The sequence below is a fragment of the Desmodus rotundus genome, chromosome 12 (assembly GCF_022682495.2).
Source record: "Desmodus rotundus isolate HL8 chromosome 12, HLdesRot8A.1, whole genome shotgun sequence".
In the NCBI taxonomy this organism is placed as follows: domain Eukaryota; kingdom Metazoa; phylum Chordata; class Mammalia; order Chiroptera; family Phyllostomidae; genus Desmodus; species Desmodus rotundus.
This window is the reverse complement of record NC_071398.1, coordinates 42820610-42834501: the sequence shown is the minus strand read 5'-3', so window position 1 is coordinate 42834501 and position 13892 is coordinate 42820610. Positions and strand designations below refer to the sequence as shown.

At 59.0% G+C, this 13892-nt stretch overlaps 1 protein-coding gene across 2 annotated transcripts in view; it reads right to left on the bottom strand.

The window, feature by feature from the left end:
- MARK4 (microtubule affinity regulating kinase 4) overlaps nucleotides 1-13066 on the bottom strand; it is a 30212-nt gene extending 17146 nt beyond the window's left edge. For both annotated transcript variants that reach the window (XM_053915302.1, XM_045202917.2), the window contains exons 1-8: nucleotides 12710-13066; nucleotides 8189-8389; nucleotides 6165-6218; nucleotides 6027-6075; nucleotides 5263-5328; nucleotides 5109-5179; nucleotides 3934-3990; nucleotides 1501-1737 (exon numbers count right to left, since the gene is read on the bottom strand). In XM_053915302.1, the coding sequence (XP_053771277.1) occupies nucleotides 1501-1737; nucleotides 3934-3990; nucleotides 5109-5179; nucleotides 5263-5328; nucleotides 6027-6075; nucleotides 6165-6218; nucleotides 8189-8389; nucleotides 12710-12760 (786 nt within the window). In that variant the 5' untranslated portion in view covers nucleotides 12761-13066. The remainder of the gene's footprint in view (nucleotides 1-1500; nucleotides 1738-3933; nucleotides 3991-5108; nucleotides 5180-5262; nucleotides 5329-6026; nucleotides 6076-6164; nucleotides 6219-8188; nucleotides 8390-12709) is intronic.
- Nucleotides 13067-13892: the final 826 nt, after the last annotated feature.

The window sequence follows — 13892 nt, the reverse complement described above, 5'->3', positions numbered from 1 at the left end:
CACTTCACAGTCCTCAGTGAACAGAGGGGACACTGACGCTCAGAGCGGCCGGCCGCTGGGCCAAGACCACTGTGAGGAAGGGTCTCCCTCCTCCTCATGACTCCAGTCTCTTGCTCTGGTGGCCTGTCCTCAGCAAGGGCTTCCTTGACCTCCTGACCTCCCCTCACGGGCCCCATCGAGCAGCAATGGGCATTTCTGCTGCAGAATTCCCACCCGGATCCAATGGTGAGGACACACGGGGCGACCCACTGAGCGAGGTGCTGCAACACAACCAGCCCGTGTGTGGCCGCAGCGCCACCTCAGGAGGACACAGAGATGGCGGAAGTGATCCAGAAGAAAGGAGACTAAAGAGACAGGGCAAGCGGGCCCAGCGTAGGAGGCTGAGCGGATGCTGGAGCAGGAGAGAAGAGCCACTGAGGATACTCTCGGGATGACCGGTGAAATCTGAGTCCAGAGCGTGAGTTAAAGGCCATGGCTGCACCGTCACCAGATTTCCTGAGTGAGAGGGCAGATGAGAAAATGCCCCGGTCTGGGGGATACCTGCTGTATGCGGCCCTCTAGGGCCCAAGGACGCTGTGTCCACCAGTAACTCCCGAACGTTCCCTCCATAACGAGGTCACATGATATACCGTGAGCGCAGACAGACACAACCCACGTGGCCAGATGCTAACGACTGGCGCGTCGCCTGAAAGGCATCCTGCGGCTCCCTGTTCTAGTCCTACAACTTTTCTGTAGACGGGCAATGTTTCCGAATAGAAAGTTCAAAGGAGAAAGTAAACCCACAACCCTAAAGCCCACCCCGCCCTTCCCACCCCTCCCATGCACCCCCCAACACTGGCCGGCGTCCAAAATGGCATGTTGCACTTCTTTGTGTGGGCTTCGGCCTGGCTCTGCTGCTGAAACGTGGGCCCACGAGGGCAGGGCGTTTGTGTGAAGTACACAGCCCATGGTTTTTGTGTAACCCGAGCTGTGCCAATCACCACCACAGTCGGGTTTAGACTGTTCCATCACCCCCCGAGAAACCCTGTTCCCCAGCTTCCCCACCCTCCCTGGACCTAGGCGGACACTGATCTGCTCCCTGTTCCTACAGATTTGCGCTGCCCGGACTCTGCACTGAAGCACAATTATACAACACGTGGCCTTCCGTGACGGGCTTTTCCCACTTAGCGTTCTTTCGAGGAGGGCCCTCGGGGTGTCGTGTGCGAGGCAGGTGTGTCTGTCTCTCTTGTTCACACAGTACGGGCAAAAACCTAACACAGCCTGACCCACGGACAGTGGGTTGGGATTTGAACCCCAGCTCGCCAGCTGCAAAGCCCATGACCTGAACCCCAAGTGGACACAGCACGGTCCACTTGGGCTGGCCACCCAGTCCCTGTCTCCACCTCCACGTTCATATGGTTTGGGGCCAGCCCCGCCCATCTGCACTGGAGGTGTGTGGGGGCCAAGGCTTGGAGAGACCCCCCAAGCAGAGGGAGACCCCGCGCCAGCCCCACCCAGCACCTTGAGGTTGTGCCCGTCGAAGGGCAGGGAGCCGCTGACGAGGGTGTACAGGATGACGCCCAGGCTCCAGATGTCCACCTCTGGCCCGTCGTACTTCTTGCCCTGGAACAGCTCCGGGGCGGCGTACGGGGGGCTCCCGCAGAACGTGTCCAGCTTCGAGCCCAGCGTGAACTCATTGCTGAAGCCAAAGTCGGCAATCTTGATGTTGGCCTCGGCATCCAGCAAGAGGTTCTCGGCCTGGGCGGGAAGGAGAGGGTAGAGGGTGGACACGTGTGGTGGATGGGAGACCGGGCTGGAGCTGGCCCAGCTGGACTGACTGTGGCCCAGCCCCTTCCTCCCTGTGCCCCTGGGCAGTGACTTCACTCTCCGGGCCTCAGTTTCCTCACCCACAGAATGGGGACAATCACAGTCCCTACTTCACGGGGCTGTTGGAGAATTAAGTGAGTTAACCTGCACAGAAGGCCTATGGGACACTATCCAGTACCCAATAAGCATGATATATAAGGTTAGCCCACCATGTGGTCTGCAGAGCTGGGCCCTCCAGCCATCCCCTGTCCTCTGAGCCTCAGTTTACTCAGCAAAATAAAAAATGAGGACTTACTGTTCAAGACCCATAAAAGGGAAAACAATGATTTTATCCAAAACTCATTACACACCTACTCTGCGCTGGGCTTCATGGACTATTTATTTTAAGACTGGCCACATAACACAGGGTAAATAGTACAGCTTCTGGGAGAATCTCGGCATCAAACCCCAGCTCCACCACTCACTCTCTCTGTCACTTTGGGTGGGTCACCAGACTTCTTTGTGCCTCGGTTTCCCTATACGTCCGCTGAGGGTAGTCACGGCACCTGACTCATAGGCGGTCGTGGGGTGAGGCGTAAGCACCTACCACAGCGTGTGGGGCAACGTGGTCAGCACTCAGTAAGTTTTTTGCATCGTTAAGAGGCTCAGGCTGTCTTTGGTGGCGCGTGTTCTTGCAATCGCCACTTCACAGGTGAGGGGACTGAGGCTCAGGGAGGCCGCCTCATGTCCACAGCAAGAAAGCGGCAGAGCTGGAACCCAAAAGCCTGGCCTCCCCACAGCCCAAGTGGGGAAGGAGCCTGAGCGCCCTGCCTCTCCCAGCTTTGTGACTACGACTCAACACACACACCCGCCCTTCAAAATCCTGCCCATGGGGGCCCGTGCCAAAGTCAGCCCTTCCCTAGCCAGGCCACGGGAATCCAGGTTCCTCACGGTCCCCCTAGCTCCCGTTGTATTTTGGTACCACGCTCCCCCCCACCTATGACCCAACACGGGGAAAAATGCACAAAGACACACACTTCAGACAGATCATCCCCAAACCTCAATCTAGCTCACTGGTGACACTGGTGGCATCTGACCAGCCTGAGCCCCACGTCTGGGTTGGTCCCTGGTACACCAGCCAGATTCTGAAATCCCTTTTAGACACTTCCAGGACCCTCCACCAGGGGGCGTGCCTCCTCCAGGTTCATCTTCACAATTGACTTACCCTTACAGGCCACCTTAGGGGTGCTCCCTTGGGGGGCAGTGTGGGGTCAGGGCAGCGGGAGGGGGTGTTCAGAAATTTCCACAGCCATTTGACAGGGCAATTTTATGTTTTTTTTTGATTCTAAGTATACATTAAAAAGTTTGGTTTGCATTTTGTACATCTTTTTTCTTTTCACCGTTATTGCACTTTACAAAAGGAGGGGCCCACACTGGATCGGAAACTGAAAATACTAACACAAACCTGGTCCCTCCCTGAAGAACCCTGAGAAACACCTCCTTAACGCACAGGGCCTGGCGCACAGTCGGTGCTCAAGAAATCACAGTCAAGAGAACTTAATTCGGGCCAAACATTTTGTCTCTCTGGCCTAACACAAGAAGTCCCGAGGTACGAAGCTCTCTCCGGGTGGGAAGTGTGGACCAGGGACCAGGGCCCGGGAGCTACGCGAGGGGGGATGGCCAGGCAGTGGGGTCCAGGCCCGAGGAGTCCCTTCCCTGACGGGCGCTGGCCTTGAGGGTTCTCACACAAAGGTCCTTCTCAAGTTCTGAGATGCCCTGGAGTCTCAGACCCTGCCAGCACCAATTCTCAAAGATTCCTGAACATTCTCAAGCCTGGGAGACACCCGGGCTCTGGAGGCTGTAAGCGTGCCGAAGTCCATTGTGGTCCAGTGTCCTTGTCCAGTACACATGCAAATGAGTGGACACTTTGTTGCTTCCCCTTTGTTTGCTCTGCCGGTCCCCACCCCTGACTCGCTCATCTGATGGCCTTGCTTCTGCTACAAAAGGCCTGGGAAAGAGCAAGGGACCCTGGCCTCCCAGGGAGGAGCATGCGGAGAAAAGTGGGCAATGTGGGAGAGGGTACAGGGGAACCCCAAGGGACCAGAGGAGGGCTGAGCTGGGAGCTCACAGCAGGGTCGGGGGGCTCACCTTCAGGTCCCTGTGGACGATGTTTTTCTGGTGACAGTAGTGCACAGCCGATACAATCTGGGGTGGGGGGGAAGGTCCATTATTTGTGGCCTCCAAACCCCTCAGCCTTCCACGGAGACCCCATGAGCCCACTCACAACTGAGCCCCTGGGCCCCGGGCTGCCCTGAAGCACAGGCTGAGATGCTGGGGCCTCGCACCCCGACCCGGTCACAGCCAGAAGGGCTATGGGTCCTCCACAGACACCCAGTCACCTCCACTCAGACACCAGACGCCCTCAAAACTGATTTCAGGATGCCCTCCCGGCCTGGGCGTTGGCACCAAGACAGGAGGACCGGCCCCCTTCTGACTTGCACATCGGACACACGCATGAGAATGTCGCGTACCAGTAGGTGGCCCCGGGGGCCCCAACGCTCTAGGGAGGAAGTCCCCCACTCGCCCCGTACAGCTCCTTCAGGGCCACTGGACAGTTGCGGACTGACACCCTTCCTCAGGTCGCTCTACCCATCGAACCGTCCCACTGGTGATGGCTTGGCTACAGGGGTACTCTCACAGCTGCGTGTTTCCCCAGTACCTGAGCACCCCGCACACACCTCATCACCACACACCCAGACAGCGACACACCTTGTTCGCCTGGACATCCTTACAGCACACCACCTACACACCCGTACCTGGGCCCCGCCCACACTCTTAACACCTGTGCATCCTCACTGCTGCACATCTGGAACCGCACACCCTCTTACCCACCGACTGACACGCACACCCGGGCCCCTCACCTGGACACTCAAGCTGCCATACACACTTTTACCCACCCATCTACACTCCTGTGTACCTGGGCACCCACATCTTCGAATCCACACTCCAGGCCCTTTTAGCCACACTCTGACACACCGGGCACACCCTGGCACCCACAAATCTGACACCTGAACACCTGGGCACCCTCCTGCCTGCCTGCCTCTTTCACCCACTGAACTGGGCAGCTGCACACCTACATCTGGGTAGCTTCACACCTGGGCACCTGCACACCTACATCTGGGTAGCCTCACACCTGGGCACCTGCACACCCATGGACACCCAACTCTCGAGCTTCACTCCCACCCCGACTTAAACCACGCCCCCATCACCATGCCCAGCAATCAAGCACCCCTCCCAGCCCCACCCACGGCCGGAACCCCAACCTGTCGGAACTTGGCTCGAGCTTCCTTCTCCTTCATGCGGCCATGCGACACGAGGTAGTCAAATACTTCTCCTGCAGGGCAAAGGCCGAGGGGGTGAGGGTGGGGCACGGAGGGGGACTTACGGTGAGCAGGGTAGGTGGGGGAGGGGCCTCACCAGCACTTGCATACTCCATCACTAGGTACAGCGTCTTCTCGGTCTCGATCACCTCGAAGAGCTTCACTGCAATGGGCAGAGGGAAGGCGGTTATGGAGGAAGAGAACCCCCCCCACCCTCCACCCTCCACCCACACTCAGTAACTATGTGGATATGCTGGACCATGACATCCCTTATTCAAGAACACTCAATGGCTCCCTACTGATGGCAAGATTTTCCACTCCTCAGCCCCACTTCACAACCTTTTCTATTTCCTCTCTCAGAAGCATGTCAGCTCGGCTCCAAGAGGCCAAGGATTGTGCTGTTTTCCCCACTGCTGGGTCCCCAGCATGTGGCACATAGTGGCCCTTCAATAAATATTTACTCAGTGAACAAACAATCCAGGCCTGGCCAAATCCTGCTTCTGTCGGAGAGAGCCCTCTCTCTCCTCTGCCTGATGACAATGGTTGCTGCTGCTGCTGCTGATCAGCCCGGCCCCCACACATTCACTCTGAGGTGAGCGTGCTGCATACGCGATCGTATCCAATCCCCACAACGACCTTGACCCAGGCCCTCCTATCACCCCCACTCCAGAGGAGGAAACTGATGCTCAGAGAGGTTAAGTGACTTGGCCAAGGTCACAGAGCCAGTGAGCAGAGATACCGCTGGGAGAAAACCAGGTCTTTCTAACAATTATAACTGCCAGTTCTCCCACGCCCCTGACCGCCTCCATCCCCACGGGCCCTGGTGGGTAGCCTCGGAGCCAACTCCCTTCCCCTCCTCACCGATGTTGGGGTGGTTTAGACCCTTCATGATACGAACTTCTCGGAACAGCTGCAAGAAAGGAAGGAAGATGATGGTGGCTGGTGTTGCGGAACCTCCTCCCAACATCACCCCCACGCTCTCTTTCTCCCTGGCCTCACCTTTTGCAGGCTGCTGGGATTCAGCTGGGTTTTGTCAATGATTTTGATGGCAACCTGGAGGTCAAAGAAGGGGGAAAAGGTCAGGGTATCTCAACTTGGATCACCTGGGCCATTCCTAGTGGACAGGAATCCGGGCCTCAGGACCTTTGCACATGCTGTTCTCACCGTGTCCAGAGCTGCCCTTACTTTTATAAGGCACTACTCCCTATTCTGCAGTGGGGCCTGGATGGGGCTGCTCCAGGGGCTCGTGTGAATGTGTGAGAGTGACTGAGACCTCGAGGGGGCCCTTTGTGAGGGCGTCTCATACCATTCATCATCACACCTTTGTTTTAATGGGCAAACTGTAGAGCCATAAATAATGACTGTAGCTAACATTCATCTACCAGCCCCACGTGCCAGGCCCTGGTCTACCTGCATTACAAACGGCACCCTTCCAACCCTCACAACACCCCTACGAGAAGGGCGCGGGAACTACTGTGGCACAGAGCCACCCATTACTGGGCCAAGGTCATGTGGGTACTAAGTTTGCAGCCTGGGATCTGAACTTATGCAGCCTAATGGAATCCACCCCTTGAATACTTACAACTTAAAAAATATATATATATGGTTTTATTTTTTTAAAAGATCTTATTTATTTATTATTTCCAGAGAAAGGGAAAGGGAGGGAGAAAGACAGGGAGAGAAGCATCAATGTGTGGTTGCCTCTTGTGCGCCCCCAACTGGGGACCTGGCCCACAACCCAGGCATGTGCCCTGACTGGGAATCGAACCCACGACCCTTTGGTTCACAGGCTGGTACTCCATCCACTGAGCCACACCAGCCAGGGCTATATATAGTTTTAAAAGAGCTTTGAGGTAGTAATGGGGGGTGGGGGTGATCAGAATGTTACTGAAGTCTCCTTATAATTATCTTGTTAGAATTCTCCCCCTGGGAGGCCCCGTCCCCTTAGATGCCAGTCCTCTCAGAAACCTCTGGAGTCACGTTCCAGAGGCACAGAAGGGGAATGGCGTGTTCTCTGTGGGGGAGAGGGTCCCTTGGCTTTCCTCAGAGGCTCACGAACGGGTTTTTAATTCTGTCAAGCACTCTGTATGCCAGGACCGAAGCGATCATATGGTTTCTCTCCTTGAATCTGTGAATGTGGCGAAATACAGGAATAAATTGTGACTCTGAAAAGAACTGTGCCTCCCCGGGACAGACCCAGCTTTGTTACCACACGGCTCGCTCTGAGTTTTCTATCTCCATTCCCACGTGAGGCTAGCCCATGAACTTATTTCTCATCTGCTTCTGCGGTCACTGTCGAACTAGCACTTGACATCGTTTGGGCAGTGGGACCTCTTTCTCTGTTCCTGGAAGGACTGGCGTAAAATGGGAGTGTTTGGCAGGGTTGCCCATAAAGCCACTGGGGCCCGGTGTCTGTGTGTGTACGGCGTAGACAGCGTGAAGGCAGGAGAGCGTTCATCCCAGGCAGGAGGGATCACGCCCGTCACTTGCTCTGAAGTTGAAGGGGGTGCAGAGGAGTCGGAAACCCACCCACCACCTCTCTCCCCATGACCTAGAGGCGTCACACCCAGGTTCCAGCATCCGCGCCTGCAACAGTGTTGCCATACTCAGGACACGTGCCGCTCTGCAGCGGGGGCAGGGGGAGCGTGTCACTGAGACGGCCAAGGAACCCTGCGTTCTCCTCGAGATCACTGGAAGATCTGGTGGAATCAAAGTCCACCGCTATCACAGGGAGGGGGCCCAGGTTCAGACACAAAAGTTACAGGAATTCTTGAAAACACAGCACACAGCTCTGCCTGTGATTTGAGCTTTCCTGACAATTTCAAGGATGCCTGAGATTAGTTCTCTTCTCCTCCTTGGGCTCTTCTGGAGAAATCTCAGATGTTCTGATCTGTCCCAGAGACAGGCAGGGACTTACCTGATGCCAAGCCCTCCACGGCACCCCACCACCCACACAGCAGGGGCACTGAAGGACCTGCCCCCCCACCCTTCCACCCCCGAGGTGCACCCATCCCCCCGCTCACCTCCCGGCCCGTGAGGATGTGCCGGGCCAGCTTGACTTTGGCAAAGTTGCCCTTCCCGATGGTCCTCAGCAGGCGGTAGTTGCCCACGTGGGGCTGTTCCTCGGGGCAGGAGGCGATGGAGTTCCGGCAGCGGGCGCCCAGGGAGCGGCTGGACCAGGACGGTCCCTTGTCCGAGGAGCGGCCACTGCCCAAGGTGCCATGCTGGGTGGGGGGATGGAGCGTGAGGGGCAGGCAGCGCCCCACCGACCGTGCCTTCAGTAGAACCCAGTGCTGGAGCAGTTAACTCCAGCCGTGGCCGCTTTGCAAGCCAAGCCAGGGAGAAGCGAGGTGCCTCTGGGTCTCCCATCTCTCTCCACGGAAAGGCGCCTCCAAGAACAAAAACTCTGGGCCGCAGCCAACTCTGCAACATCCAGGTACCCAGACGTCGGGTCTCTCCATTAGCCCTCCCTGTCGTTGGGGTGCCTGCATCTTCCTTGTCTAATTACCGGGACCTCCGTCAGCCCCGCGATACTCCATTCCAAATGCTGCAGCGTCAACCCCCATCAGCGCTGACCTCGACCTGGTCTCGACACTCCCCCACAGCCCTCACTGCCTCCTACACCCTATTTTCTCCATCACTGTCCCCACTGCAGCCCCCAAGTTCTCTTCCAAACCCAAACGCCAACACTGTATTTTATTTCCAGTTTAGTGCCCCTAACAATTTCTTCAGATCCCCGATTCAACTCCAAACAGCCACCAAGAGCCTTCCGTCTGCCCTGACATAGTTTTACCCCTAGCTATCCTCCCTGAAAACATTCCTGCTCTCTCGCTGCCCGCCCCTCAAAACACTGTGTCTCCACTCCAGCCCTGACCCGCTGTCTCCGCCACCATCGCTCCTCTCTGACCCCAGCATTCTGTTCCTGCCGTCCGGTCTCTCTCCCCTGCTCCAGGCTGCCCTGTCCTGATTGTGAGCCTCAGGGACTGTGCCTCCTCTTCAGGGCTGGGGCCCAAGGTGCAGGTGACAGAGGCAGCCGTAGGGCCCAGCCAAGTGGCTCTACTCAGACCCTGTGCCCTGCTCAAAAAGCTGAGTAAGAAAGGAGGACGGGTAGGCGAGGAGATGAGGGTCTGGGGGCTGCTCCTCTTGGGGAACCTGCCAGGCCACTGAACAGGGAGGATGACCCTGTTCATATTTAATGAGCGCCGGCCAAGAATGCCTCATCTTTCCCACTGTATACATAGGGAAACTGAGGCCCAGAGCCAGGACCCGAGCCCAGAGCCCCCCTCAGAGACGATGTTCTTCGCCACCACCGTACCACTCTGCCGCACACTGCCACGTTTTTATCTCTCGGCCTTTACTAGGGGCCAAGTCCCGGGCCAATACACACGTCATTTACATTGGCTTCCCAGAGCCCGTGAGGGCGGCACTGCATCCTCATATTCCAGAGGAGAAACTGAGGCTTGGGGACAGACGCTGCCTTGTCAAGGTCACTCGAGAAGCAGAAATATAACGTTCTGAACATGGGGCAGAAAGAACGTCCCCTGCTGAAGCCCTGGCCTCTGGTGTGGGTCCAAGTTACAATCCCAATTGTCCAGACAGGGATCCCAAGGCCGAGGTGGGATTAGTATCTTGCCCAAGGTCACAGGGCAGGGGGAGCAGAGCACCTGGGATTCAAACCTGGCCCCGCAGACTCCTGGGTGCTGAGCTCCATCCCACATTCCACTGGGCTGCTCACAACCCCAGGCCTCCTGGGGCAGGGAGAAGGGAAGTGGAGATTCTGGCAGATAAGGCCCCTGATCCCCAAGGAGATAACAGCGTGGAGCAGAATCCCCATCAGGTGGCACCAGGGGAGCCAACTGGGTGTGGGCTGGCACCCACTGAAGGCAGTGTGGCTGAGGAACCCCTGCAAGGGGCAGCTGGGGCAGTGGGTGACAAAGCCCCCAGGGGCCGGGGGCGGGAGCTAAAATTGGCTGGCACCACCAGCTGGCCCAGCTCCCTCCCGCCGGCTGGCGCCCCAACACCAGGCCTGTTGCTAGGGAACCTCCTGAGAGGTTGGGGGTGGGGGGCCTGGAACTTGGGGTGGGGTAGCATGACCCCACATGGCTATCAACATGGTAACCAGGTGACAGTAGGGGGGGTGCAACCTCAGGCTCCAGAGGTTGCGAGGTGACCCTAGCCAGGACCAACAACACGCAGGTCTTGCACAGTAGAGTTGGGAGGGGAGGAGAGAAGGGGATTAGACCTCCCCAAATCCCCACTCTGTGCAAATCCGGACGACAAAAGGGGGAGGAAAGGCTCGCGTGAGTCCAACGTTACAGATGAGTAAATGGAGGTTCAGAGAAGTGAGGTCACTTCCCTGAGGTCACACAGCTAGGGAGGGATAGAAACTCGACTTAATCCATGCTTATCTGAATAATCAAAGTAATAACAGTCATAATAGCCAGGACAATATGGCTGACCCTGTACCTCTCACTCACGTAATCTCCTGGGCTCCTTAAAACACCCCTAACAAGGAGGTGCTCTCACCGGCCTGGCATACAGGTAAAGGCAGGCTATGAGCAGGGGGTGGATCTGTAAGTTCACGCGACAACTGGGACAGCCCTGGGTTGAGAATCCACGGCCATCTGACTCACACCCACAGTCACAACAGCGGGAACATGTGCATCCTGCGTGCCCGGCTTCGCCCGTATCATCCCGAGTCGGCCTCTGGCGGACTCCAGGGACCACCCCCATTTTCCAGGGCAGGCAACTGAGTCTCAGGAAGGGAGAACCGTAGTCTGAGGACACAGCGCAGACCGGCTGGCAGAGCCGGCATTTGAACTCCGGGCTGTGGGCTCTCTGGCACTTTCTGGAGTGACTAGAGGGGTGGGTGGGGAAGGGGTCTCTGCTCAGAGACTCCCAATCGGAGTCTGGCCTGTCGCATGGGCGGCAGCAGCAGGGATCTCTGTGGGGATCCTTAGGGTCCTACAAGGACAAATCTCTCTGGTGGGGATCTGGGATTACAGGGGCTGGTGGGGAGCAGGGATGCGGCACAAGGCCTGGGGGAAAGGGACAAAGACCCCAGCTGGGGAGGAGTCCGGTCAGTTGGTGAGTCTTCAGAAGCAGAGAGCAATCACACACCAGGGAAATGAGGAGGGAGGGTCTCTCCAGGGTTGTTCTGGGCTGTGGTACAGGGACCGGGGGGCCTGGGGATAATAGGAAGGGTCCAAGCCTTGCAGCAGTGGAAGTCAGGGACTGACGATCCCTGGGCCTGGGGCCTAGGGCTTGGGGGAATTCCTAGAAGTCAAAGAAGGGGTTTTGCAGGAGCAGCCCTTGGAACCAGAAAAAGCTCTGGGGCCCGCCAGTCTGGGGCGAGGGGCTTCCCAGGCAAGGGGCAGCCCAGAGGAATAAAGGCTGAGCCCATGGGGGTCAAGGGGCCTAGAAACTTGGGGAGGAAGGAGGCTTCCAGAAGACAAGAGCAGAGGGCTGAGAGCCAGGGCAAAGCCAGAGGCTTGGAGTCCAGAAGTCTTCTGGAAGGAGCATGTGGGGCCAGGCCGTGTGACCTGGGAAAGACCTCTGAAGCTGGGGAGGGGGCTTCCCTGGGAGGCCAGACCTTCGCCAGGGAGAGGGAGGCCCTAAGGCAGGAGGAAGGATAGGGACCTGGAGATCCAGGGGCAGAGACAGTGTCCTGTAGGAAGGGCCTGGACAAGGCGGGCATCAAGGGGTGGAGGGCTTGGCGAGGGGTTGTCTGAAGCTGAGTTGACACAAGGGAGGACGAGGCCTGGAGTCAGGCTGGTCCAGGGCCTAGAAACCAGGACTGGGCTGGGGGCCTGGAAGTTGGAGGCCAAGGCTTCCTGGGAGAGGAGGAGACCAGAGAGGGTCCAGTAGCGTCTGGGGGACCTGGGGTGCTGGGAATCCGGGGACAGGGCTGCTTGGAAGATGGGGCCCAGGCCTGGGAGTAGAGAGACCTTGAACAAGCTGGAAAGGGCCCTGGGCCAGGGAAAGGTGGAAACCGGCTTCCTGTGAGGGGGTGCCCACAGGAGCAGAAGGGGCAGAGGGCTGGGAATCAGAGGAGGGGGCTCCTGGGGAGCTCGGCACCCAGATCCGGCCGGAAAGGCCGGAGCCAGAGGCAGGGCTGGGCCAGGCCTTCCTGCGAGATGGCCAGGGCTGGGCCTTGGGGTCAGGAGCCCTGCAAATCCGGGAGGGGGCCAATGGTCGCGGCAGGGCGGCCTGAAGGGGAAGGGGCTTAAGAACACACCCGGGAAGGGAGGGGTCCTAGAAGGCAGGGGAGGGGGCTTCCTGGAGGGAAGAGCCCGAGCGGAAGCGGTCTGCACAGGGACAAGAGAGGGGTCCCGAGAGAGGGGCGCCCCCGGGGGTCGGGCTGGCATGGCTGAGGAGTGGGGGAGGGTCGGAAGTCCTGGAAGTCCGCGCGGGGGTCGGGAGGTGGCGGGCCGGGCCGGGCCCGGGAAACGAGGGCAGGGCCCGCGCGGTGAGGGGCACGGCAGGTCCGGGGACTCGGCGGCCAGACCCGGCCCGGGCTGCCCCAGGGACCGGGCCCTACTCACCGTGTCCGAGTTCCGATCGTTTCCCGGGGCCAGCGCCGTCCGCGAAGACATTTTCTCCGGGTCCCGGGGGACTGGGCGGCCGGGTGGGGGGGGACAGGGGTGCCGGGGTCCCCTCTTCCCCTCCCCCCCCGCCGGCCTGGGGACGCGAGCTCAAAAGCTGGGTGCCGTGAACACCCGGGTCCACGCCGCGGGAGAGGGGGCAGGGAGGGGGAGGGAAGGGGACACCGAGGGTCCTAGTGGCACCGCGCAGTGGGGGCCCAGGGCGCCATACGGGCGGCCGGCGGCGGGCAGGCGGGCGGGCGGGTGGGGGCCGGGGAGGGGGCGCGGAGCCGGGCCGGGCGGCGGCGGAGGGAGGCGGTGGAGGGGCCGGGAAGGAAGGGACGTCAGGGGGAGGGGCGGGCAGGGCGGGGCCGCCGAGACCCCGCCCCCTGCCGCCGGCCCTTAAAGGCGCAGCCGGGAGCGGGCCGGGGGCTCCGGGGGCGGAGGCAGGTTCGAGCGCGTTGCGGATGAGCATGTTCTCACAGGAGCGCGGAGACTCACCGGAAGGGAAGGCGAGGGAAACGCCAAGGCAGAGCGCCAGAGACGCAGAGAGACAACAAAAAAAAAAAAAAAAAAAGGAGAAACGTAGGAAGAGAGACACATACAAAGAGACAGAGATGTGAAGAGAGACCAGAGACGCGGAGAGAGTCAAAGACTGAGAGACTCGCACGGAGAAAGAGGGGGAGACAGAAAGACAAAGAGATACACACAGAGACGCAAAGACCTGTGAAGAGAACGGAGATAAAGAGAAGGGGCAGAAAAGCCCGCAGAGGCGAGAGCCAGGCAGAGGGCACAGTCCACCTTCTCCCGCCCCGTCACGGGGCCCAGGAAGCTCTTGGGGGACACAGGGCTGAGGGTGCGGGGGTGGGGGGTGGGACGGGATGGTGTTCCGGGCGGAGCCACTGCAGAGGAGTGACCTTCCACCTGCCAGAAAGCTCTAGACCACAAGGTTGTGGGCTGCGGTCTCCTCGCCTCCGCTCCCCAGCCAGGGTCTGAGCACTCTCTCTGCCCAGTGGTATCACTCAGGGCAGGCATTTGCCTGCCCATCTGGTCTCAGTTTCCAGTCTATAAAGTGAGGGGAGGATCCGCACGTTGCCTTCTCGGCAGGGCTGAAGCAAGTGCAAAGGATGAACTGAGACCAGAG